The sequence below is a fragment of the Bufo bufo genome, chromosome 7 (assembly GCF_905171765.1).
Source record: "Bufo bufo chromosome 7, aBufBuf1.1, whole genome shotgun sequence".
NCBI lineage: Eukaryota > Metazoa > Chordata > Amphibia > Anura > Bufonidae > Bufo > Bufo bufo.
Genome location: NC_053395.1, coordinates 154,829,349 through 154,855,889, shown reverse-complemented (window position 1 = coordinate 154,855,889; position 26,541 = coordinate 154,829,349). Strand labels below are relative to the sequence as shown.

Genomic DNA, 26,541 nt, shown 5'->3' with positions numbered 1-26,541 from the left:
TCTCTTGCCTTTTACGTTTTTTTTTTTTTTACTGATACAAATAAATAAAACTTGTAACAACCTCACAGAGGACACCTGAGTGATTTCCATGTACTTTTATACACTATTTCTTCCTATTTAGCGCTAAACAGACGTTCTCTCAACAGACATTCACTAAAGACAGACACGTTCCTCCGGTTCTCGCGCTATTTATGTCCGAACGCGGTCAAACTCCAAAGCCCGCGGCGCTCCCTTTACCGCACGCGCAGGGATTCACCGCTTTCACCCCCGCGCCTGCGCAGATGATGGGCGTAGACTGCGCATGCGCGGAGGGACTACGGCTCTTTGACGTGTCCCGGAAGCAGATTCGGGAATTTCCGTAAACAAACAACGGAGGCGACCTGGTTCCGGTGATGGCGGGGACTGCACTTAAACGGCTTATGGCCGAATATAAACGTGAGTTGTGTAGGAACATTAGGTGGTAGCCAGAGCTATAATACATGGACGGAGGTATTTCTACACACGTGGCACACGTTATCAGTCCTGTCACACCGAAGACTGACAGTACATCTCCTTACTGGGAGTACTGACCTGCCTACTAAGTCCAGTTTCCCCGTATATTGTGTATTATTGGCTTCTTGTCAGTCACTATTAAAGGGTTATTCTCCTTTCTCTGTCACATTCAAGTCAGTGGGATTGGGCTGCAATATTAAGCACAGCCACTGTGTAGTGTGTGGCACTGTGTTTGGTTTGCTGTGAGGAGGTGGCAGCGCTCACCGGAGTGTTTCAGCATTTTTTTCAAATAGCTGATCAGCAGGGGTGCTGGGTGTTGGACCCTCACCAGCAGGGGGGCCGGGTGTTGGACCCTCACCAGCAGGGGGGCCGGGTGTTGGACCCTCACCAGCAGGGGGGCCGGGTGTTGGACCCTCACCAGCAGGGGGGCCGGGTGTTGGACCCTCACCAGCAGGGGGGCCGGGTGTTGGACCCATCACCAGCAGGGGGGCCGGGTGTTGGACCCATCACCAGCAGGGGGGCCGGGTGTTGGACCCATCACCAGCAGGGGGGCCGGGTGTTGGACCCATCACCAGCAGGGGGGCCGGGTGTTGGACCCATCACCAGCAGGGGGGCCGGGTGTTGGACCCATCACCAGCAGGGGGGCCGGGTGTTGGACCCATCACCAGCAGGGGGGCCGGGTGTTGGACCCATCACCAGCAGGGGGGCCGGGTGTTGGACCCATCACCAGCAGGGGGGCCGGGTGTTGGACCCATCACCAGCAGGGGGGCCGGGTGTTGGACCCATCACCAGCAGGGGGGCCGGGTGTTGGACCCATCACCAGCAGGGGGGCCGGGTGTTGGACCCATCACCAGCAGGGGGGCCGGGTGTTGGACCCATCACCAGCAGGGGGGCCGGGTGTTGGACCCATCACCAGCAGGGGGGCCGGGTGTTGGACCCATCACCAGCAGGGGGGCCGGGTGTTGGACCCATCACCAGCAGGGGGGCCGGGTGTTGGACCCATCACCAGCAGGGGGGCCGGGTGTTGGACCCATCACCAGCAGGGGGGGCCGGGTGTTGGACCCATCACCAGCAGGGGGGCCGGGTGTTGGACCCATCACCAGCAGGGGGGCCGGGTGTTGGACCCATCACCAGCAGGGGGGCCGGGTGTTGGACCCATCACCAGCAGGGGGGCCGGGTGTTGGACCCATCACCAGCAGGGGGGCCGGGTGTTGGACCCATCACCAGCAGGGGGGCCGGGTGTTGGACCCATCACCAGCAGGGGGGCCGGGTGTTGGACCCATCACCAGCTGGGGGGGCCGGGTGTTGGACCCATCACCAGCAGGGGGGCCGGGTGTTGGACCCATCACCAGCAGGGGGGCCGGGTGTTGGACCCATCACCAGCAGGGGGGGCGGGTGTTGGACCCATCACCAGCAGGGGGGCCGGGTGTTGGACCCATCACCAGCAGGGGGGCCGGGTGTTGGACCCATCACCAGCAGGGGGGCCGGGTGTTGGACCCATCACCAGCAGGGGGGCCGGGTGTTGGACCCATCACCAGCAGGGGGGCCGGGTGTTGGACCCATCACCAGAAGGGGGGCCGGGTGTTGGACCCATCACCAGCAGGGGGGCCGGGTGTTGGACCCATCACCAGCAGGGGGGCCGGGTGTTGGACCCATCACCAGCAGGGGGGCCGGGTGTTGGACCCATCACCAGCAGGGGGGCCGGGTGTTGGACCCATCACCAGCAGGGGGGCCGGGTGTTGGACCCTCACCAGCAGGGGGGCCGGGTGTTGGACCCTCACCAGCAGGGGTGCCGGGTGTTGGACCCTCACCAGCAGGGGTGCCGGGTGTTGGACCCTCACCAGCAGGGGTGCCGGGTGTTGGACCCTCACCAGCAGGGGTGCCGGGTGTTGGACCCTCACCAGCAGGGGTGCCGGGTGTTGGACCCTCACCAGCAGGGGTGCACCTAGCCTTTCTACTGCCTGAGGTGACAATTGAAACAGCCCAACAATTGTAATAATTCTCTGCCAGAGAGCACTTAAAGGGGTTGTCCCATCTCAGACAATAGGGGACATATGGCTAGGATATGCCCCCATTGTCTGATAGGTGCGGGTCCCACCGCTGAGACCCGCACCTATATCAAGAACGGGGCACTGCAAGTGAAGGAGGGTGCACTGCGCAAGCGCTGCTGCCCTCAATTCATTTCTATGGGGCCGCTGAAAATAGCCGAGCCACCTGGCTTGGCTATTTCCGTCGGCCCCATAGAAATGAATGGGAGCCGGGGCTGCGCATGTGCGGTACGATCCCATTCACTTCTATGGGAACAGCGGTTGGTGGTGGACGGACCCCGGAAATTCTGGGGTCCTCCAGCCATAGCTCTTCCCGCTCCGTTCTTGTTATAGGTGCGTGTCCCAGCAATGGGACCCGCACCTATCAGACAATGGGGGCATATCCTAGCGATATGCCCCCCATTGTCTGAGATGGGAATACCCCTTTAAAGGAGTTGTCTGGGTTCAGAGAGGAACCAGGACATATCCCCATTTTCATCCAGGCAGCCCCCTTCCTGACTTGAGCATTGGAGCAGTTCATGCTCCGATGCTCTTCTTTGCCCTGCGCTAAATCTCCAGGGCAAAGGCATTTTCTGGAGTTCCTGTGACGAACCGGACTCTCCATAGGGCTGCCAGGCGGAGGCTTCCGCCCAGCAGTGAGCCCGGTGACGTCACCGGCACTGATGGGCGGGCTTTAGCCTGGCAGCCCTATGGAGAGCCCGGTTCGTCACCGGAACTCCATAAAATGCCTTTGCCCTGTGTCTGGCAGCCGGCTGGGCGATCCAGCGCAGGGCAAAGGAGGGCATTCGAGCATGAAATGCTCCGATGCTAACATCAGGGGGGCTGCCTGGGTGAAAATGGGGATATGTCCTGGTTCATCTCTGAACCCGGACAACCCTTTAATAGTAATAGTGCCCCTATTGTGCCCCCAACAGTAATAATGCCCCCTCTGTGCCCATACTAGTAGCCATGTTCTCCATAGTCCCCCCGTAGTAATAAAGCTCACCATAATGCCCCCAGTAGTAATAATTCTTATAATGTGTGACAGTAGAAAAATTCCCCCTTAGGCCTCATGCACACGACCGTTCCGTTTTTTGCGGTCCGCAAATTGCGGATCCGCAAAACATGGAAGCCGCCCGTGTGCCTTCCGCAATTTGCCCATTGTAGAAATGCCTATTCTTGTCCGCAAAACGGACAAGAATAGGGCATGTTCTATTTTTTTTTGCAGGGCCACGGAAAGGAGCAACAGATGCGGACAGCGCATGGACTGCTGTCCGCATCTTTTGCGGCCCCTTTGAAGTGAATGGGTCCGCATCCGAGCCACAAAAGCTGCGGCTCGAATGCGGACCAGAACAACTGTCGTGTGCATGAGGCCTTATAATGTGAGCCAGTACAAAAAATACTTCTCCTAGTGCCCCAGTAGAGCCAATGTCCTTGTAGGGCCCCCATAACATGTGCCAATGCCCCATACTGTGTGCCAGTATAAAAAATACCTCCAGTAGAACCAGTGTCTCCATAGTGCCCACCATAATGCGTGCCAGTATAAAACGCCCCTATATAGTGCCCCAGTAGAAGCTCCTCTCCCCCCTTCCCCATAGTCCCCCCGTAATGTGTGCCAGTATATAATGCCCCTATATGGTGACCCCAGTAGATACCCCCATGGTGATCCTCTCCCCCATAGTGCCCCGCATAATGTGTGCCAGGCTATAATGCCCCCCAGTAGATGACCCCATGGTGCTCCTCTTTCTCTTTCTCCATATTGGCCAATCACATGGTGTCAAATGGAAAAAGAAAAAAACTCATATACTTACCTCAATGTGGTGCCTCTTCCGGCCTGTGTGCCGCGCTGTATGCTGCCTAGCTCAGGTGGTGCAATGATGATGATGTCATCGCGCCACCTGCTCTGGCCTTTGATAGTCTACAGACACTAGGCGTGAAGCCTGTCAGAGGGAACAGCGGGGCAAGGAGACCTCACTCCCGTGCCCCGCCGCAGAATGCTGAGGACGGCGAAACAGTTGAATATAGAGAGATGAGCGCATAGAATGGAATTGCTTATTTCCCTTGGCCCTGCCGCTGCTCCCCACTCATCTCCAGGGCATCACCGCCTGAGGCGATCACCTCACCTCGCCTAATTGGCGGTGCGGACCTGCGCACCGATCATATATTGATTACCTTTACTGAGGATAGGCCTTCATAAATGTACTCATGGAAAACTCCTTTAACATCTGTGTGCAAACCGGATTTCTTTGTGGAACGTGTGCGGACCCATTCATTTTCCAAAAAATAGAACATGCTCTATTCTTTTCCGTAGCCACGGACAAGAAAAGGCATTTGTATTATAGTGCTGGCCATGTGCGAACGCGGAACGCACGTGGCCGGTGTACGTGTTTTGCGGACCGCAAAACAGTTGCGGATGTGTGAATAGACCCTAATTCACCATTTGCAGATAATGAAGATGGTGAAATCCGCAGCCATTGCCGCATAAAAAAAACCTTTTTTTTTTACGGATTCTTGTGTATTTTCTGCTATAAAATATGCCTAAAGGGGTTTTAATTGCAGGCCGGGTTATCGGTGTATGATAAGTGGGCGTTCCATGTGACCCCTGCCTGTCTGCAGAATGGAGGGGCGGCCCTGCAGTACACAGTAGGGTTGTCATGATACCAAAATTTTGATTCGGTTTCGATACGATAAAAAAGTATTCGATACCACACAAAAAAAAAGCTGCTTGCATTTCGCATTTTATGGAACGTCCGGCCCGTAATAGAACAGTCCTATCCTTTTTTCCCTACGCCTCCACAACGGCAGTAAACATGGAGATTATCCCGCCTTCTCAGGGACAGGAAAACAGCTTTGTGGACCAGCCCATATAAGGCCCCCTCCCTCTTACCTCTCCAGTTGTTTTCCTGTCCCTCAGAAGGTCAGGACTTGCCGGATGGATCAGTCACGCGCCCAGCCTTTTCGGTTTGTATCCCGGCTCTGGCCGGAGGGCTGAGGCAGGGGATAGGGTCGCGGAACTCTATAAAAGTTCCTCCTTCCCTGTGGTTTAAGCCCAGCGTTGCTGGCCACCCCGGGCTTTGGACCCGCGTCCAGTGCGGACCGGCCCTGTTCTGCGAGCCGGGGGAGCGTTCCTGGGCCTGGGAGCGCTCCCCACTTCTTCCCCTATGCGCGCGCGCCGGCAGTTGGATTCTATGTGACGTCGGAAGGCCGGCGCGTGACGCGAGGGGGGGGCGGGGCATATGTCGTCATCAGTGGGAACCAGGAAGTAAAAGAGCGCGGCTGCCGGCGTCCAGATGCAGCTCCTGCGCTCTTCTCCTGAGAAAGATGTCCCAGCAAGCTGACGATTCGCCCAGGCGGCCCACAGATACCTCCAGGCCCTCTAGCCCGGTAAGCCTCCTCCCATTACTAAAATAACAGGGTGCTTTATCCTGTATGGGGGTCTCCTTGGTGGTGGTTCTTTACCCTTCTCTTTTAGAGACTAAGGATAAAACTTTCCTCTCTAACTTTGTGTCTCTCAGGGTAAAGAATCCTCAAAAAAGGATCCGCCTTTGAAGAAAAAATGCGTAATGTGCAAGAAATCGCTGTCTGGTACATACAAGAAATCATTGTGCCAAAAGTGTTGTGACAAGGTTGTGTCAGAGGAGACCCCATCCTTAATTGAAAGTCTGAAAACCATAATCGGAGAAGAAGTGGGTGCAGCTGTAGAAGCTAAGTTATATACATTGCCTCCCAGACCATCTACCTCAGGAGCCATAGTCTCTAATATGCAGGACTCTGACCTGGATGAAGGTGAAATTTCCTCTGGGTCTGATTCTGATACTTCAGATCAAGCAGGCGGTAAACCTCTCTGTTCAGTTAAGGAGACGGATTCCCTTCTGAAAACTATTAGGGCTACAATAAACCTGGAAGAGCCCAGAGAACCCCTTTCAGTACAGGACCAATTGTTTGCTGGATTAGGGGACAGGAAAAAACGAGTTTTTCCCGTCCACCCTAACATCCGAGCGTTAATACACTCAGAATGGAGAGACCCTGAGAAAAAACAATCCGCCTCTAAGTGGTTAAAGAGAAAATACCCTTTCGCGGAAGATGATTCTGTGGCCTGGGATAAGACCCCTAAAGTAGATGCCCCAGTAGCAAGAATCTCCAAAAAAACTGCCCTTCCATTTGAAGACCTCGGCCTTCTGAAAGATCCGATGGACAAAAGATGTGAAAGCCTCCTTAAAAAGATGTGGGAATCCTCTACGGCCACTCTAAGACCAGGGATCTCTGCAACTTATACAGCTAGAACCCTGGGCCTTTGGTTGGGACAGTTGGAGGAACATCTAGAGTCAGGCACTCCACGAGAAGACATCCTAGCTTCTATACCTATGCTAAAACAAGCCGCTAATTTTATGGCAGACGCGTCAGCAGACATAGTGAAGCTTTCAGCCAGATCTGCTGCCCTCTCTAACTCTGCTAGAAGAGCAGTATGGTTACGTACCTGGTCCGGTGACACAGCCTCTAAAAACAAGCTGTGCACTCTACCATGTGAGGGAGATAGGGTGTTTGGTACGGCCTTGGACGACATTCTAGAGAAAGCTTCAGATAGAAAAAAGGGCTTTCCTACAGAATCAAAATTTTTTCAACAAAGACGGTCCTTTCGGTCCCAGAAACGAGGTAGGCCGGACCAAAAAAGAAAGGACACTAGACCAACCTGGCAGTCCAATAGGGGTAAAGGCAGAGGGTTCCTGTTTAACCCTGACAAATCGGCCCACACCTCTACTCAATGACGCCAAAAGCGTAGTGGGAGGAAGACTGTCCCAGTTCTATCCAGCCTGGGTAAATATCCAGGCCTCTCCATGGGTGCTGTCAGTCATAAAAAATGGGTACAGTCTAGAGTTAAAAACCTGCCCACCAGACAGGTATATGGAGAACCCTCGTCCAGGGGAGATAAGCCAACTAACTATGGATCATCAGTTGAGACTTCTGCTGGAGAAAGGGGCCATCATCCCAGTCCCAAAGCAAGAACAGAAGAAAGGGTTTTACTCCCCGATCTTCTTGATAAAGAAACCAAACGGATCGTTCAGATTAATAATAAACCTGAAGATGTTAAACAAATACATCATATACAAAAGGTTCAAGATGGAAACCATAAAAACAGTCATCAGCCTGATCCCAAAAAACGGCGCCATGGTAACATTAGATTTGGCAGATGCCTACTACCATATACCCATCAAGAAGGAGGATCAGAAATTTCTCAGACTGGCAACATGGTTCAAGGGAGAGCTGTGCCACTTCCAGTTCCGGGTACTTCCGTTTGGTCTCAGCTCAGCCCCAAGGCTTTTCACGAAGGTCATAACAGAAGTATCCAAGTTCTTTCACCTAAAGGAAATTCTATTTTTTCCGTACCTAGACGATTTCCTAATAGCAGCCCCATCATCCTATCTGTTACTCCTGCAGCTCCAGACAATCCGGACCACACTTACCAACCTGGGGTGGATAATCAATACGGAAAAATCCTGTCTCATACCCTCAACCCAGATAAACTTTCTAGGAGTACTGTTGGACTCGGAGAAAATGATCTCTTTTCTTCCTCTACAGAAACAAGATGGCCTGATCACAACAGTGAGAAGATTTCAGAAACAACACTTGGTCTCTTTCAGAGAGATGATGGTCATCCTGGGTCTAATGACATCCACTATCCCTTCAGTAAAATGGGCACAGTTCCACTCAAGAACCCTCCAATCATTTCTCTTAAGAACCTGGGACAAAAAACAAACATCCTTAAACAAGAAGGTAAAAATCCCTCATGCAGTAAAAACATCCTTGAATTGGTGGGCAGATCGGAAAAATCTTTTGAAAGGAGTACCCTGGAGACCATCGGATCAGGTAGTTATTACTACAGACGCCAGCCAACAAGGGTGGGGAGCCCACATGGAAGGGAAACTAGCTCAAGGCCAGTGGGGTCTCGTTCTGCAAAAAGCCTCCTCCAACAAGAGAGAATTGTCCGCGGTTTGGGAAGCCCTGAAGACATTTGCACCCTCCCTCCTACAGAGGAATGTAAAGATCTTGTCGGACAACTCTACAACAGTGGCATACCTGAACAAACAGGGCGGCACAAGAAGCCTGTCACTAGCCCTGGTGGTGACAAAAATCTTCAGTTGGGCAGAAAAGAATATTCAGTCCCTTTCAGCAGCACATGTGAGAGGAAAAGAGAATCAGGTGGCGGACTTCCTCAGCCGGGACCAGCTAAACGCAGGAGAGTGGATGCTAAACCCTCAGGTATTCAAACAGATCTGTTCCAGGTGGGAAACGCCGAAGATCGACCTGTTCGCCAGGAGAAAAAACAGACAGGTTCCGAATTTCTACTCTCTGGCGGTAGAAGATCAACCCTTAAAGGTGGATGCGCTCTCGGTACCCTGGCCGCCAATCCTGTTATATGCATTCCCACCATTCTCCCTCATACAGCGGGTCATAGCAAAGATTTTAGAAGAAAGAGTACGAATCATCCTGATCACTCCATTTTGGCCCCGCAGATCATGGTTTCCGATCCTGAAGATTCTGGCAGGAGAAGAATTCTGGATCCTCCCTCCTCGCCCAGACCTTCTACTTCAGGGTCCGGTCTCTCATCCTCAAGTCGCCCAACTCCGTCTGACGGCCTGGAGGCTGAAAGAAACATCCTGAGGAACAAAGGTTTCTCTAGGAAAGTGATCTCCACCTTACTTCTTAGTAGGAAACCAGTCACCTCGAAAATATATCTGAGGGCCTGGAAATCCTTTCTACTCTTCGGGAGGATAAATACGACCCATCAGGAGAACCTCAGATGTCCCTCATACTGGACTTTCTCCAAGCTGGGTTGGATAAAGGCCTCGCAGTAAGTACTTTGAAGGTTCAGATAGCAGCCTTGAGTGTATTTATGGACTGTAAACTGGCTAACATGGAAATAATAAAAAGGTTTTTTAAGGCGGCCATCAGGATTCGTCCTAGGTTAAGATCCCTAGTGCCTCCCTGGGACTTAAGCTTGGTACTGTCCAAGCTTATGTACCCTCCATTTGAGCCTATTACAGATATACCCTTAAGAATTCTTACTCTTAAGACATCATTCCTGCTAGCCATCACTACGGCCAGAAGGGTAGGCGAAATACAAGCCTTTTCTATCCTGCCTCCATACCTTTCCGTTTCTGACGACAGGATCACACTAAAACATGCTCCTGAATTCCTCCCAAAAGTAGTCTCTAAATTCCACTGCCAACAGGAAATTATCCTTCCCTCCTTTTGTTCTCAGGCAAAGAACGAAAAAGAGAGACTTTTTCATAACCTGGACGTCAGGAGATGTGTCCTCCAATACCTGGAAGCCACTAAGGAGATTAGGAAGACTAATCAACTTCTAATTCAGTACCTGGGCATGTTGAAGGGGAAAGCTGCCAGCAAAACTTCAATATCAAGATGGATCAAGTCCTGTATCTATCTAGCCTACCAGACAGAGGGTGTTCCTCCTCCACCGTTTCTCAAAGCTCACTCTACCAGGGCCCTAGCCACATCCTGGGCCGAGGGTGCTTCAGCTTCCTTAGAGGACATCTGCCGTGCAGCCACATGGTCCAATCCATGTACATTTTTTAGACATTACAAGTTAGATGTTTCTGCAAATAGGGATTTAGCCTTTGGGCGGAGAGTCCTATCTGCAGTTGTCCCACCCTAGGCTATTATCCTATGTTACTTCCTCCATGTTTACTGCCGTTGTGGAGGCGTAGGGAAAAGACTTACATTACTCTTACCGGTAATCGTTTTTTCCCTTTAGCCTCCACAACGGCAGGAGGAATTCCCCCCCCAAAAAAAAAAAAAAAAAAGGGGAAAAAAATCTACTATATTTAGATATACATTATTTAATACGTATTCATACTTATATGTGTATATTCTATTAATGAAATATATATGTTCTTCTAAGTTAGAGCAGACTGGCTCTGATATTTGTTACTTTTGTTCTTTATTAAACCTTCCTTGCATTTATCTCTGAGTACTAGGTTACTAACTGGAGAGGTAAGAGGGAGGGGGCCTTATATGGGCTGGTCCACAAAGCTGTTTTCCTGTCCCTGAGAAGGCGGGATAATCTCCATGTTTACTGCCGTTGTGGAGGCTAAAGGGAAAAAACGATTACCGGTAAGAGTAATGTAAGTCTTTTTGGGCACGGTGACTAAAAAATGGCGAATCACGCGTTTTTTTTTTTTTTTTTGTTACGGCGTTCACCACATAGGAGATATTTTTAAATATTTTAATAGTTTGGACTTTTCGGATGTGGTGATATGTAATATGTTTATTTATTGTTTATATATTTTATATGTAAAATTGGGAAAGGGGGTAATTTTTTTAACAATTTTTTTTTTTACTTTTTATTTATTAACTATTTTCCCCTTGGGGGCTAGAACCTGGGATCTTTCATCCCTTGTCATATTCACTAGGGATTGACTTATATTGATTTTTTAGAGCCGATACTGATGCCGATAATCTGAACTTTCAGGCGGATAGCTGATAATTTATACCGATATTTTATATCTCATAATATATATTATATTAGTTGGTAGTCACTGAGGTGGTGGAAATTTGCATTTGGCACTAGTATATTATAAATGTAAATTATAAATTAATAAAGTCCTAAAGTTGGTAGTCAATTTATAATTTACATTTATAATATTCTAGTGCCAAATGCCAATTTCCACACCATCCACCCCCTCACTGACTTTATTAACCCCTATCAGACCTCAGATCAGCCCTTTATTAACCCCTATCAGACCTCAGATCAGCCCTTTATTAACCCCTATCAGACCTCAGATCAGCTCTTTATTAACCCCTATCAGACCTCAGATCAGCCCTTTATTAACCCCTATCAGACCTTTATAAACCCCTATCAGACCTCAGATCAGACCTTTATTAACCCCTATCAGACCTGAGATGAATAAAAAAAAAAAAAACTCCTGACCCCTCCTGTGCCGCAGCTCCTCTTCATCTCCTGGTCCAGCGTCTCGCTCCCCTGTGTTCTTCGACCCACGTTGCACTACGTCCTGACGCTGTACGGGGTCAGGACAGTGCAGAGCAGGCCCCATCAAAGACAACCAGGGAGGGTGAGTATCGGAAGCGCTTGCTGCACTTCTCTCCCGCTCCCGGCACCCATTGCATAATAGAATCGCTCACTAGTATTCACTTTATACTCATTATCGGTATATCGGCAAGGTTAGATGCCGATACCGATAATGTACAAAATCCTGAATATCGGCCGATAATATCGGTACTTCCGATAATCGGTCGATCCCTACTATTCACCCTTATAGAGCTTTATTAGGGTGAATAGAACTTCACACTCGCCCTGCTGCCCTGTGCATAGTACACACAGCAGCAGGGAGCCGAAAGCCAAGGCTTCAGTAGCGTCCTGGTTGCCATGGTAACCAATCAGAGCCCCAGGATTACACTGCTGGGGCTCCGATCAGAAGCTGCCACTGCACCACCGATGAGGAGGAGGGGAGGGGACCCTGTGGCCACTGCCACCAATGACTTTAGGGGTGGGGGGGGGGGGGGGGCGCACTGTGCCATCAATGTTTCTAATACACCAATGAAGATAACTCACCGATTAATTCAAATACAGGAGGCGACCTCTGACAGGGAGCTGCGATCCACGGCAGTTAAAGGGGTTGTCCAGGTTCAGAGCTGAACCCAGACATACCTCCATTTTCACCTAGGCAGCCCCCCTGACTTGAGCATCAGAGCAGTTCATATTCCGATGCTCTCCTTTGCCCTGCGCTAGATTGCGCAGGACAAAGGCATTTTTAGGGGTTCCGGTGACGAACCGGGCTCTCCATGGGGCTGCCAGGAACCCCGGTGACGTCACTGGCACTGATGGGAGTGCTTTAGCGCTGCGCTAGCCAGTAAAATGGGTAGGGCAGCGCTAAAGCACGCCCATCAGAGTCGGTGGCGTCACCGAACACACTGCTGGGCAGAAGCGTCCACCCAGCAGTGTGTTATTGTAAACAAGCTCTGAACCTGGACAACCCCTTTAACCACTCAGATGCCGCACCTGAGGGGTTAACTGCTGCGGATCGCAGCGCCTTGTCATAGAGGTCGGGTGCCGGCTATATGAGTCTGCAACTGGCACCTGCCTCCTGTATTTGAATTAATGGGTGAGTAATCTTCATTGGTGGTGCAGTTGCCACAGCCCCTCCCCTCCTCCTCCACTCTGTCTTCTCATTGGTGGCAGCGGCACAGGCACAGGGGGAGGGAGAGACTGTTTCGTTCTCCCCTGTGCTGCTGGGCGAACATGGCGCGCTGAGAGCAGTGCGCGCTATCTTCTCTGATATTAGGCTGCACAGTAGTGCAGCCTAGTATCGGTAAAATGCGAATCCATATCGGTACAAAAGTATCGATTGGGTATCGATAATTCGATACCCGGTGCAACCCTAGTACACAGCACAGTGCTGTCCATACGTATGTGGAGTCTGGCACTGCAACTCAGCCCTGATCCTACCGTGCAAAAATGTGCAAGCCATAATGATATCTGGCAATGTGAATGGGGCTTTAGTCTGTGATATTACAATCCAGAAACAAGTGATACTCATGTGCGTTCCGATCCCTCAAAAATGTTTCTGGATTTCTTGAACAGGATCAATGAAAGTGTGCACACAAGGAAAGGCACAGAAGCGTGGTGTGAATGGGGTTTAGCAGAGTAAGGCCTCACGCCCACAACTATATGTATTTGGCGGTCTGCAAAATACAGATAAAGCACGAGTTGCATCCACTTTTTTTGCGGAGCCATGGACTTCAGTGGGTCCGTGGTCTGCATTTTGCGTCAGAGTATAGGACATGTTCTATCATTTTGCTGAACAGAAGAAAACTGGAATTCAATAAGGCTTTGTAATCTTCTTATACTTTGAAAGATCAGCCATGTTGGAACCTTTCCTCTGCTGAGCATGCCTGCCACTAGGAATCTGATTGTATTTTGGTCATGTTGCATCACCTTTGGGGAGTGCCCGTCCAAACCCATGTTTAAGGTTTGGTTATAACATGTATGACCTTGATTTGCTCAACAAAACAATTGGTCTGTAAGGCAGAGACTATACAGTAATTGGAGTTATGGATTATAATTAAAATATAAACTCCTGGAATTTGCAGCTTTTTACCACTAGATGGAGACAGCACCCCACTGAGAATGTAACCTCTAGCGTCATGCGCGTTCTTATGTGCTGATGGACTACTCGGAGGGACAATCTTAAAAGGACCATCTTGTGTTAGAGAAGAAGACTTCAAATGTCATTTGGCCTTCAAACAGAATTTGATGGCAGAATGAGTTCTACAAGCCCTCCTGCTATTCAGAGATATGTAGATTGGACGGGGCTGGACAAGTTACTGATAACTACATCTGAGCCTTGTTAACAAGACCCAGAGATGCCAGGATCATTGATGTGACGTTTTCCCCAACCATTTCTAGAAATCTCTAGGCAGTTTTCAGTTTATAAAGTATGACTTTATTTATAGGGTATAAGATTTGATATATAATCTTCTTTTTCCCTGTGAAACAGCGCCACTCTGGACCATGGGCTGTATCTGGCATCTCTGCTCAGCCACGTTTAAAAGAGTTTTCTGAGATTGTAAAGGGGTTTTCCGGGCTTTTTCTATTGATGACCTATCCTCGCTGATCAGCTGTTTGAGGAGACAACGTGCGAATATGCCGGCTCCCTTCTCTCTTTCTGTCTATGGAACAGAAGCGGCAGACAGAAAGAGAGAAGGGAGACGGCAGATGGGCGCTGCGCACGCCGTCTCCCCATACAGCTGATCGCTGGGAAGGGGGGGGGGGGGGGGGTGTCAGACCCCCGCCGAAGTAAAAATTTATGACCTATCCTGAGGAGCTAGTGCAGAGCGGGCCAGAGAAGACATGGAAGTGCGACTGCTGCCGGAGATGGAGAGGTAAGAGGAGTTTTTTATTTTATTCTGATCTGAGGTCTGATGGTTCTGGCAAGGAAGTCTGACATTGAGGGCTGATCTGAGGTCTGATGGGGTCTCACATTGAGGGCTGATCGGGGTCTCACAATGAGCACTGATCGGAGGTCTGATGGGGTCTCACAATGAGGTCTGATGGGGGTCTGAAATAAAGGGCTGATATAAAGTCTGTTGGGGTTCTGACATTGAGGGCTGATGGGGTTCTGACATTGAGGGCTGTTATGGGGGTCTGATCCGATGTCCTGATATGGGGGTCTGATGAAAAATATTTGTTTCTTATTTTCCTCCTCTGAAACCTGGGGTGCGTCTTATCATCGGTGCATCTTATAAAGGGAAAAATACAGTATTTCTGGATAGGATAATGGAGAAAATTCCATTACCCTTTACAAATTGCAATCTGATGATTGCATGTTGTGATCTATTAAGGACCTAAAAAAAATAAGTAAAAAAAAAACAACAAAAAATAAAGTTTTAAAAAATATAAAAAAATAAAAAACATAAAAATTCAAATCACCTTCCCTTTCCTCAAAATCAAAATACTTAAACAATAAAAAGAAATATCATGGGCATCGCTAAGTGCGGAAACACGCGTACTATTTAAATTTAAAAAAAAGTATCTCATGGTGAATGGGGTAACGAAAAAAAACTGGCCCATTTGCTGTTTTTTTTCATCACTTTACCTCCCCATAAAATTGATTAAAAAGTGATCAAAAGTCATACACAACCAAAAATGGTATTAACAGAAACTATATCCCACAAAAAATGAGCCCTCGCACAGCTACATAGACATAACTATACAAAAGTTATAGGGGTCAGAATATGGCGGTGAAAAGAAAAAAAAGATTTTTAAGTACTAAAATATAAGCAAAACTATACATATATAGTATTGATTAGGGTTGTCTCGATAACAAAATTTTGATTCGATTTCGATACCATAAAAAAGTATTGCGATACTCAATACCATTCGATACCACGTGAAAAAAATAGAACACCAAAAAAAGCTGCGTGCATTCTGCATTTTATGGAAGGTCCTGTCCTATTTTTGGGGGGGACAAGGGTACCAAAAAAATGGCGAATCACTGCGCCACCAATGACGATAGTTATAACGTTTAATACAAATACAGGAGGCGGGTGCCGGCGGCAGAATCACATAGCTGGCACCTGACCTCTATGACAGGGAGCTGCGATCAGCAACAGTTAACCCCTCAGAGTTTTCACATGTAAAGTCCATTTATTTAATCCGTCATCCACAGATCCCCCATAAGGGCTCATGCACACGACCATATGTATTTTGTGGTCTGCAAAAAATACGGATGACGTCGGTGTGCATTCCGTATTTTGCGGAACGGAACAGCTGGTCCCTAATAGAACAGTACTATCCTTGTCCGTAATGTGGACAAAAATAGGATTTTTTTTTTCGGAACGGACATACGGAAACGGAAATGCACACGGAGTAACTTCCGTTTTTTTTTCTGTGGACCCCCCCGCATACGGTCCGCAAAAAAAAACCGGAACAGACACGGAAAGAAAATACGTTCATGTGCATAAGACCTAACAGTGTGTCATCCACGGATCCCCCCATGACAGTGTGTCATCCACGGATCCCCCCATGACAGTGAATGTATTTGCACCACTGTATACCAAGACTAGAGTTGAGCGAACACCTGGATGTTCGAGAAGTTCGGCCGAACTTCCCGGAAATGTTCGGGATCTGAACCCTACCCAAACTTCGTCCCGAACCCGAACCCCATTGAAGTCAGTGGGGACCCGAACTTTTCGGCACTAAAAAGGCTGTAAAACAGCCCAGGAAAGAGCTAGAGGGCTGCAAAAGGCAGCAACATGTAGGTAAATCCCCTGCAAACAAATGTGGATAGGGAAATGAATTAAAATAAAAATAAAATAAATAAAAATTAACCAATATCAATTGGAGAGAGGTCCCATAGCAGAGAATCAGGCTTCACGTCACCCAACACTGGAAGAGGCCACTGTCAGATATTTAGGCCCAGGCAGAGGAGAGAGGTCCCGTAACAGAGAATCTGGCTTCATGTTCGCAGAGAATCAGTCTTCATGTCATAGCAGAGAATCAGGCTTCATGTCACCCACCACTGGAACAGGCCACTGTCAGATATTTTTAGGCCCCGGCACCCAGACAGAGGAGAGGTTCATTCAACTTTGGGTTGCCCCGCAATATAATGGTAAAATGAAAATAAAAATAGGATTGAATGAGGAAGTGCCCTGGAGTACAATAATATATTGTTAAGGGGAGGTAGTTAATATCTAATCTGCACAAGGGATGGACAGGTCCTGTGGGATCCATGCCTGGTTCATTTTTATGAACATCAGCTTGTCCACATTGGCTGTAGACAGGCGGCTGCGTTTGTCTGTAATGACGCCCCCTGCCGTGCTGAATATACGTTCAGACAAAACGCTGGCCGCCGGGCAGGCCAGCACCTCCAAGGCATAAAAGGCTAGCTCTGGCCACGTGGACAATTTGGAGACCCAGAAGTTGAATGGGGCCGAACCATCAGTCAGTACGTGGAGGGGTGTGCACAGGTACTGTTCCACCATGTTAGTGAAATGTTGCCTCCTGCTAACACGTTCCGTATCAGGTGGTGGTGCAGTTAGCTGTGGTGTGGTGACAAAACTTTTCCACATCTCTGCCATGCTAACACTGCCCTCAGAGGAGCTGGCCGTGACACAGCTGCGTTGGCGACCTCTTTCTCCTCCTCTGCCTTCGCCTTGGGCTTCCACTTGTTCCCCTGTGACATTTGGGAATGCTCTCAGTAGCGCGTCTACCAACGTGCGCTTGTACTCGCGCATCTTCCTATCACGCTCCAGTGTAGGAAGTAAGGTGGGCACATTGTCTTTGTACCGTGGATCCAGCAGGGTGGCAACCCAGTAGTCCGCACACGTTAAAATGTGGGCAACTCTGCTGTCGTTGCGCAGGCACTGCAGCATGTAGTCGCTCATGTGTGCCAGGCTGCCCAGAGGTAAGGACAAGCTGTCCTCTGTGGGAGGCGTATCGTCATCGTCCTGCGTTTCCCCCCAGCCATGCACCAGTGATGGGCCCGAGCTGCGTTGGGTGCCAGCCCGCTGTGAACCTGCTTCATCCTCATCCTCCTCCACCTCCTCCTCATCCTCGTCCTCCTCGTCCTCCAGTAGTGGGCCCTGTCTGGCCACATTTGTACCTGGCCTCTGCTCTTGCAAAAAAACTCCCTCTGAGTCACTTCGAAGAGACTGGCCTGAAAGTGCTAAAAATGACCCCTCTTCCTCCTCCTCCTCCTGGGCCACCTCCTCTTCCATCATCGCCCTAAGTGTTTTCTCAAGGAGACATAGAAGTGGTAACGCTGATAACGGCGTCATCGCCACTGGCCATGTTGGTGGAGTACTCGAAACAGCGCAACAGGGCACACAGGTCTCGCATGGAGGCCCAGTCATTGGTGGGGAAGTGGGGCTGATCTGCAGTGCGACTGACCCGTGCGTGCTGCAGCTGAAACTCCACTATGGCCTGCTGCTGCTCGCACAGTCTGTCCAGCATGTGCAAGGTGGAGTTCCACCTGGTGGGCACGTCGCATATGAGGCGGTGAGCGGGAAGGCCGAAGTTACGCTGTAGCGCAGACAGGCGAGCAGCGGCAGGATGTGAACGCCGGAAGCGCGAACAGACGGTCCGCACTTTATGCAGCAGCTCTGACATGTCGGGGTAGTTGTGAATGAACTTCTGCACCACCAAATTCAGCACATGCGCCAGGCAAGGGATGTGCGTCAAACCGGCTAGTCCCAGAGCTGCAACGAGATTTCGCCCATTATCGCACACCACCAGGCCGGGCTTGAGGCTCACCGGCAGCAACCACTCGTCGGTCTGTTGTTCTATACCCCGCCACAACTCCTGTGCGGTGTGGGGCCTGTCCCCCAAACATATGAGTTTCAGAACGGCCTGCTGACGTTTACCCCGGGCTGTGCTGAAGTTGGTGGTGAAGGTGTGTGGCTGACTGGATGAGCAGGTGGAAGAAGAGGAGGAGGAAGCTGAGGAGGAGGAGACAGGAGGCAAAGAATGTTGCCCTGCGATCCTTGGCGGCGGAAGGACGTGCGCCAAACAGCTCTCCGCCTGGGGCCCAGCCGCCACTACATTTACCCAGTGTGCAGTTAGGGAGATATAGCGTCCCTGGCCGTGCTTACTGGTCCACGTATCTGTGGTTAGGTGGACCTTGCCACAGATGGCATTGCACAGTGCACACTTGATTTTATCGGATACTTGGTTGTGCAGGGAAGGCACGGCTCTCTTGGAGAAGTAGTGCCGGCTGGGAACAACATACTGTGGGACAGCAAGCGACATGAGCTTTTTGAAGCTGTCTGTGTCCACCAGCCTAAATGACAGCATTTCATAGGCCAGTAGTTTAGAAATGCTGGCATTCAGGGCCAGGGATCGAGGGTGGCTAGGTGGGAATTTACGCTTTCTCTCAAATGTTTGTGAGATGGAGAGCTGAACGCTGCCGTGTGACATGGTTGAGATGCTTGGTGACGCAGGTGGTGGTGTTGGTGGTACATCTCATGTTTGCTGGGCGGCAGGTGCCAACGTTCCTCCAGAGGCGGAGGAAGAGGCCGAGGCGGCGGCAGCAGCAGAAGAGGTAGCAGGGGGAGCCTGAGTGACTTCCTTGTTTTTAAGGTGTTTACTCCACTGCAGTTCATGCTTTGCATGCAGGTGCCTGGTCATGCAGGTTGTGCTAAGGTTCAGAACGTTAATGCCTCGCTTCAGGCTCTGATGGCACAGTGTGCAAACCACTCGGGTCTTGTCGTCAGCACATTGTTTGAAGAAGTGCCATGCCAGTGAACTCCTTGAAGCTGCCTTTGGGGTGCTCGGTCCCAGAAGGCGGCGGTCAGTAGCAGGCGGAGTCTCTTGGCGGCGGGTGTTCTGCTTTTGCCCACTGCTCCCTCTTTGTCTTTTGCTACGCTGTTGGCTCGGTCACACCACTGCCTCTTCCTCCGAACTGTGAAAGTCAGTGGCACGACCTTCATTCCATGTGGGGTCTAGGACCTCATCGTCCCCTGCATCGTCTTCCACCCAGTCTTGATTCCTGGCCTCCTGTTCAGTCGGCACACTGCAGAAAGACGCAGCAGTTGGCACCTGTGTTTCGTCATCATCAGAGACGTGCTGAGGTGGTATTCCCATGTCCTCATCATCAGGAAAAATAAGTGGTTGTGCGTTAGTGCATTCTATCTCTTCCACCCCTGGGGAAGGGCTAGGTGGATGCCCTTGGGAAACCCTGCCAGCAGAGACTTCAAACAGCATAAGAGACTGCTGCATAACTTGAGGCTCAGACAGTTTCCCTGATATGCATTGGGGTGATGTGACAGACTGATGGGCTTGGTTTTCATGCGCCATCTGTGCGCTTTCTGCAGAAGACTGGGTGGGAGATAATGTGAACGTGCTGGATGCACTGTCGGCCACCCAATTGACTAATGCCTGTACCTACTCAGGCCTTACCATCCTTAGAACGGCATTGGGCCCCACCAAATATCGCTGTAAATTCTGGCGGCTACTGGGACCTGAGGTAGTTGGTACACTAGGACGTGTGGCTGTGGCAGAACGGCCACGTCCTCTCCCAGCACCAGAGGGTCCACTAACACCACCACGACCATGTCCGCGTCCCTTACTAGATGTTTTCCTCATTGTTACCGTTCACCACAATAAGAAAAATATTATTCGGGCCAATATATTGAATTCAAATTCAGGCCTTTTTTTACAGACACCTAACACTATCTGGCTATCTATTTAGGTACCGTATTACACTAATACAGGCACACCAGTAATGACATATTTAGCTGAATACAAATTTCAGGCCTATTATTTAGGCGCTGGGTGACAGGTATACGTTTACGGACAGAATTAGACTTGGATCTGCACTGTAGCGTGTGTGTGAAGTTCTTGAGAATTACCCTATCAGCACCTTGAATCTAATATACCTTTTTAGGGATAGATTTAAAGTAGGCCTGATACAGCAGAAACCACTAATTTTGAGAATTGCAAATTTGGGAATTGTTTTTCAACCCAGAACAAAAACTGTGCTTTGACGGACACTAAATAACTTGACCAGCTAAAGCAGTAATGACAGATTTGGATGAATATAAATGTGAGGCCTATTTTTTAGGCGCTGTGTGACAGGCTCAACTTGCCCCTGATGTAGTATATGGCCAAAAAATAACCACACTATTGATGGTTAAATGCACTTGGGTGACACAGGCTCAGCCTGCACCAGATGTAGTATATGGCCAAAAAATAACCACACTATTGATGGTTAAATGCACTTGATGAAAGCTTGACCCTGATGTAGGATATAGCAAAAAATAACCACACTATTGATGGTTAAATGTACTTGGTGGTAGCTTGTGCTGGCGCACCACAAGCCACAAAATGGCCGCCGATCACCCCAGAAAAAAGTGACTGAAAAACGCTCTGGGCAGCCTAAAAACACTGAACAATTGAATAGCAGCAGTTCAATGATCCACAGCTGTAGATCGATCACTGAATGAAGTCTTTTGGAGGAGTTAATCACTGCCTAATCTCGCCCTAACGTCGCAGCTGCAACGCTTATATAGAGGCTGGGTCACATGCTGCACTGGCCAATCACAGCCATGCCAATAGTAGGCATGGCTGTGATGGCCTCTTGGGGCAAGTAGTATGATGCTTGTTGATTGGCTGCTTTGCAGCCTTTCAAAAAGCGCCAAGAAAGCGCCGAACACCGAACTCGAACCCAGACTTTTATGAAAATGTTCGGGTCCGTGTCACGGACACCCCAAAATTCGGTACAAACCCGAACTATACAGTTCGGGTTCGCTCATCGCTAACCAAGACCCATAATTTTTTTTCTTTTTCTTTGAGGGCTTGTAGTTTTCATTGGTATTATTTTGGGGCACATAATACTTTTTGATTGCTCTTATGTTTTTTTTTTTGGTGGCGAATAAGCAAAAGGCAGCAATTCTGTTGTGTAGTGCAGATCCTTAGACCCATGTCGATACCAAATATGTGGAGATTTTATTTTTTCAATTTTTTTCAATTGAAAAGCGTTTTTTTGTGGAATTTTTTTCAATTTTTTTAAAACTTTGTTTTAACCACCTCAGCCCCCCTAGCTTAAACACCCTTAATGACCAGACCACTTTTTACACTTCTGCACTACACTACTTTCACCATTTATTGCTCGGTCATGCAACTTACCACCCAAATGAATTTTACCTCCTTTTCTTCTCACTAATAGAGCTTGGTGGTATTTCATTGCTGCTGACATTTTTACTTTTTTTGTTATTAATCGAAATTTAACTAAATCTTTGCAAAAAAAATGACATTTTTCACTTTCAGTTGTAAATTTTTTTTTTAAAAACGACATCTATATATAAATTTTTCTCTAAATTTATTGTTCTACATGTCTTTGATAAAAAAAAAATGTTTGGGTAAAAAAAAAAAAAATGGTTTGGGTAAAAGTTATAGCAAACTATGGTACAAAAATGTGAATTTCCGCTTTTTGAAGCAGCTCTGACTTTCTGAGCACCTGTCATGTTTCCTGAGGTTGTACAATGCCCAGACAGTAGAAAACCCCCACAAATGACCCTATTTCGGAAAGTAGACACCCTAAGGTATTCGCTGATGGGCATAGTGGGTTCATAGAACTTTTTATTTTTTGTCACAAGTTAGCGGAAAAATATGTTTTTGTTTTTTTTTCTTACAAAGTCTCATATTTTTTGTGACAAAAAATAAAAACTTCCATGAATTCACTATGCAAATCACGAAATACCTTGGGGAGTCTTCTTTCCAAAATGGGGTCACTTGTGGGGTAGTTATGCTGCCCTGGCATTTTAGGGGCCCTAATGTGTGGGAAGTAGTTTGAAATCAAAATGTGTAAAAAATGCCCTGTGAAATCCGAAAGATGCTCTTTAGAATGTGGGCCCCTTTGCCCACCTAGGCTGCAAAAAAGTGTCACACATCTGGTATCGCCGTACTCAGGAGAAGTTGGGCAATGTGTTTTGGGGTGTCATTTTACATATACCCATGCTGGGTGAGAGAAATATCTCGGTCAAATGCCAACTTTGTATAAAAAAAATTGGAAAAGTTGTCTTTTAGAGATATTTCTCTCACCCAGCATGGGTATATTTAAAATGACACCCCAAAACACATTGCCCAACTTCTCCTGAGTACGGCGATACCAGATGTGTGACACTTTTTTGCAGCCTAGGTGGGCAAAGGGGCCCACATTCCAAAGAGCACCTTTCGGATTTCACAGGGCATTTTTTACACATTTTGATTTCAAACTCCTTACCACACATTTGGGCCCCTAAAATGCCAGGGCAGTATAACTACCCCCACAAGTGACCCCATTTTGGAAAGAAGACACCCCAAGGTATTTCGTGATGGGCATAGTGAGTTCATGGAAGTTTTTATTTTTTGCCACAAGTTAGGCTTCATGCACACGGACGTTTTTTTTGCGGTCCGCAAAAACGGTTTCCGTTCCGTGATCTGTGTCCGTTTTTTCTTCCGTGGGTCTTCCTTGATTTTTGGAGGATCCACGAACATGAAAAGTGAAAATAAAAACTAAGTTTGCATTGAAAAGTATAGGAAAAATGGACTCGGATCACGGACATGGATCACGGACGCGGATGACTATCTTGTGTGCATCCGTGATTTTTCATAGACCCATTGACTTGAATGGGTCCGTGAACCGTTATCCGTGAAAAAAATAGGACAGGTCCTATTTTTTTCACGGACTGGAAAAACGGATCACGGACGCGGAAGCCAAACGGTGCATTTTCCGATTTTTCCACGGACCCATTGAAAGTCAATGGGTCCGCGAAAAAAAACGGAACGGCCGCGGATGCACACAACGGTCGTGTGCATGAGGCCTTAGTGGAATATGAGACTTTGTAAGAAAAAATAAAAATGAATAAATAAAAAAATCATTTTCTGCTAACTTGTGACATGTGTTTTGGGGTGTCTTTTTACATATACCCATATTCCCATATTTTTTTATACAAAGTTGGCATTTGACCAAGATATTTATCTCACCCAGCATGGGTATATGTAAAATGACACCCCAAAACACATTCCCCAACTTCTCCTGAGTACGGCGATACCACATGTGTGACACTTTTTTGCAGCCTAGATGCGCAAAGGGGCCCAAATTCCTTTTAGGAGGGAATTTTTAGACATTTGGATTCCAAACTTCTTCTCACGCTTTAGGGCCCCTAAAATGCCAGGGCAGTATAAATACCCCACATGTGACCCCATTTTGGAAAGAACACACCCCAAGGTATTCAATGAGGGGCATGGCGAGTTCATAGAATTTTTTTTGGCACAAGTTAGCGGAAATTGATTTTTATTTATTTTTCTCACAAAGTCTCCCTTTCCGCTAACTTGGGACAAAAATTTCAATCTTTCATGGACTCAATATGCCCCTCAGCGAATACCTTGGGGTGTCTTCTTTCCAAAATGGGGTCATTTGTGGGGTGTTTGTACTGCCCTGGCATTTGAGGGTCTCCGCAATCATTACATGTATGGCCAGCATTAGGAGTTTCTGCTATTCTCCTTATATTGAGCATACGGGTAATGAGATTTTTTTTTTTTTCGTTCAGCCTCTGGGCTAAAAAGAAAAAATGAACGGCACAGATTTCTTCATTCGCATCGATCAATGTGGATGAATAAATCTCTGGCAAAAAAAAAAAAAGGAGGGGAAAGGCGTCTGCCAGGACATAGGAGCTCCGCCCAACATCCATACCCACTTAGCCCGTATGCCCTGGCAAACCCGATTTCTCCATTCACATCAATCGATGTGGATAAATAAATCATTGCCGGGATTTTTTATTTTTTTTTATATACAAAGTGTTTGCCAAAGCATATGAACACTGCCGCCTCCTCAGCTCATATGCCTCGGCAAACGTATCTTTTACTGCAGAGGAGAAATCTCGTCTTGCAGCGCCGCATACACCGACTTGCGTGTAGTCTGACAGCAGCGCAATGCTTCTGTCAGAATGCACATCAGTGCTGCAGCTAGTCGATCGGTTGGTCAACCTGGAGGGTAAAAAAAACAAAACAAAAAAGAAAAAACCAGGCCGCAACGCAATAAATTTATTAACTTTATAATAACATTTGAACGGAACATATAAACTTTATTTAACTTTTTGAACAGAAAGTTAACTTTTTTGCTTACCGGTGTTTTTTGTTTTTTGTTTTTTTTTTACCTTTATAGGACAAACCTCTCCTTCCCCATGGGACAATGTGCAAAGCGCAAATCGCCCAAAGATGTGGCGAAGTACATTATGCACTTTGTCCCAGGTGAAAGGAGAGGTTTGCAGCAGCTGTGAGTGAAAGGGCCCTAATAGCCCTGTGTGTCTGTCCTGTGAGATGCAATCCCTATGCTAGGTGTACCTGTGTGTGGTACTTCCGGAAACACTCCCCTAAGCATAGGGCAGGGTGGTCAGGGCAGTCAGGACAGAAATGGCGGGTGTCACGCCTTATTCCACTCCTGCTACAGACACTACATATTTTTCGGGGTGACGGTTGGGTTGAGGTACCAGCAACGACATTGGGGAAATGTCGCTCGTGTAGACGGCTCACTACACTGGTGGATGGGGCCACGGAACCTCCTGGATACAGGGGGTTCGCGATGATCTCTTCCTGAAATTTGAGGAAGGATCCTGTTCTCCCAGCCTTACTGTAGAGAACAAAGCTATTATATGCAGCCAATTGAATCAAATATACAGACACCTTCTTATACCAGCGTCTGGTGCGTCGGGAAACTAAATAAGGAGACAACATCTGGTCATTGAAGTCCACCCCTCCCATGAGTGCATTATAGTCGTGGACTGAGAGGGGCTTTTCAATGACACTGGTTGCCCGTTGAATTTGTATTGTCGTGTCTGCGTGAATGGAGGAGAGCATGTAAACGTCACGCTTGTCTCTCCATTTCACAGCAAGCAGTTCTTCGTTACACAAGGCAGCCCTCTCCCCCCTTGCAAGACGGGTGGTAACGAGCCGTTGGGGGAAGCCCCGGCGACTAGGTCGCGCGGTGCCACAGCAGCCAATCTGTTCTAGGAACAAATGCCTGAAGAGGGGCACACTTGTGTAAAAATTGTCCACATAAAGATGGTACCCCTTGCCAAATAAGGGTGACACCAAGTCCCAGACTGTCTTCCCACTGCTCCCCAGGTAGTCAGGGCAACCGACCGGCTCCAGGGTCTGATCTTTACCCCCATAGATCCGAAATTTGTGGGTATAGCCTGTGGCCCTTTCACAGAGCTTATACAATTTGACCCCATACCGGGCGCGCTTGCTTGGGATGTATTGTTTGAAGCCAAGGCGCCCGGTAAAATGTATAAGGGACTCGTCTAAGCAGATGTTTTGCTCAGGGGTATACAAATCTGCAAATTTGTTGTTGAAGTGGTCTATGAGGGGCCGAATTTTGTGGAGCCGGTCAAAAGCTGGGTGGCCTCTGGGACTCGAGGTGGTGTTGTCGCTAAAGTGCAAGAAACGCAGGATGGCCTCAAATCGTGTCCTGGACATGGCAGCAGAGAACATGGGCATGTGATGAATTGGGTTCGTGGACCAATATGACCGCAATTCATGCTTTTTGGTTAGACCCATGTTGAGGAGAAGGCCCGGAAAGTTTTTTAATTCGGAATCTTGGACTGGTTTCCACCGGAAAGGCTGGGCATATGAGCTTCCCGGGTTGGTGGCTATAAATTGAGTGGCATACCGATTTGTTTCTGCCACGACTATGTCCAAGAGCTCCGCAGTCAAGAACAGCTCAAATATCAAAACTGATTTTTTTTATCGCCGCAGCGCTTGTAAAGTGATTGTGCAGTGATCAAAAAAAATTAAAAATTTTTTGTCACTGCGGCGGGGCGGGCGTGGGTGAACGCACGTGTGGGCGACCGATCAGGCCTGATCGGGCAAACACTGCGTTTTGGGTGGAGGGCGAGCTAAGGTGACACTAATACAATTATAGATCTGACTGTGATCAGTTTTGATCACTTACAGATACTATAAAAGTACAAATGCTGATTAGTGATACGCTAATCAGCGAAT

The 26,541-nt window shown here is 48.5% G+C and overlaps 1 protein-coding gene across 1 annotated transcript in view; it reads left to right on the top strand.

The window, feature by feature from the left end:
• Positions 1-304: 304 nt before the first annotated feature.
• Positions 305-26,541, top strand: part of UBE2G2 (ubiquitin conjugating enzyme E2 G2) — an 86,771-nt gene continuing 60,534 nt past the window's right edge. Inside the window, exon 1 of the mRNA XM_040440294.1 lies at positions 305-435. Within this exon, the coding sequence (XP_040296228.1) occupies positions 393-435 (43 nt within the window). The 5' untranslated portion in view covers positions 305-392. The remainder of the gene's footprint in view (positions 436-26,541) is intronic.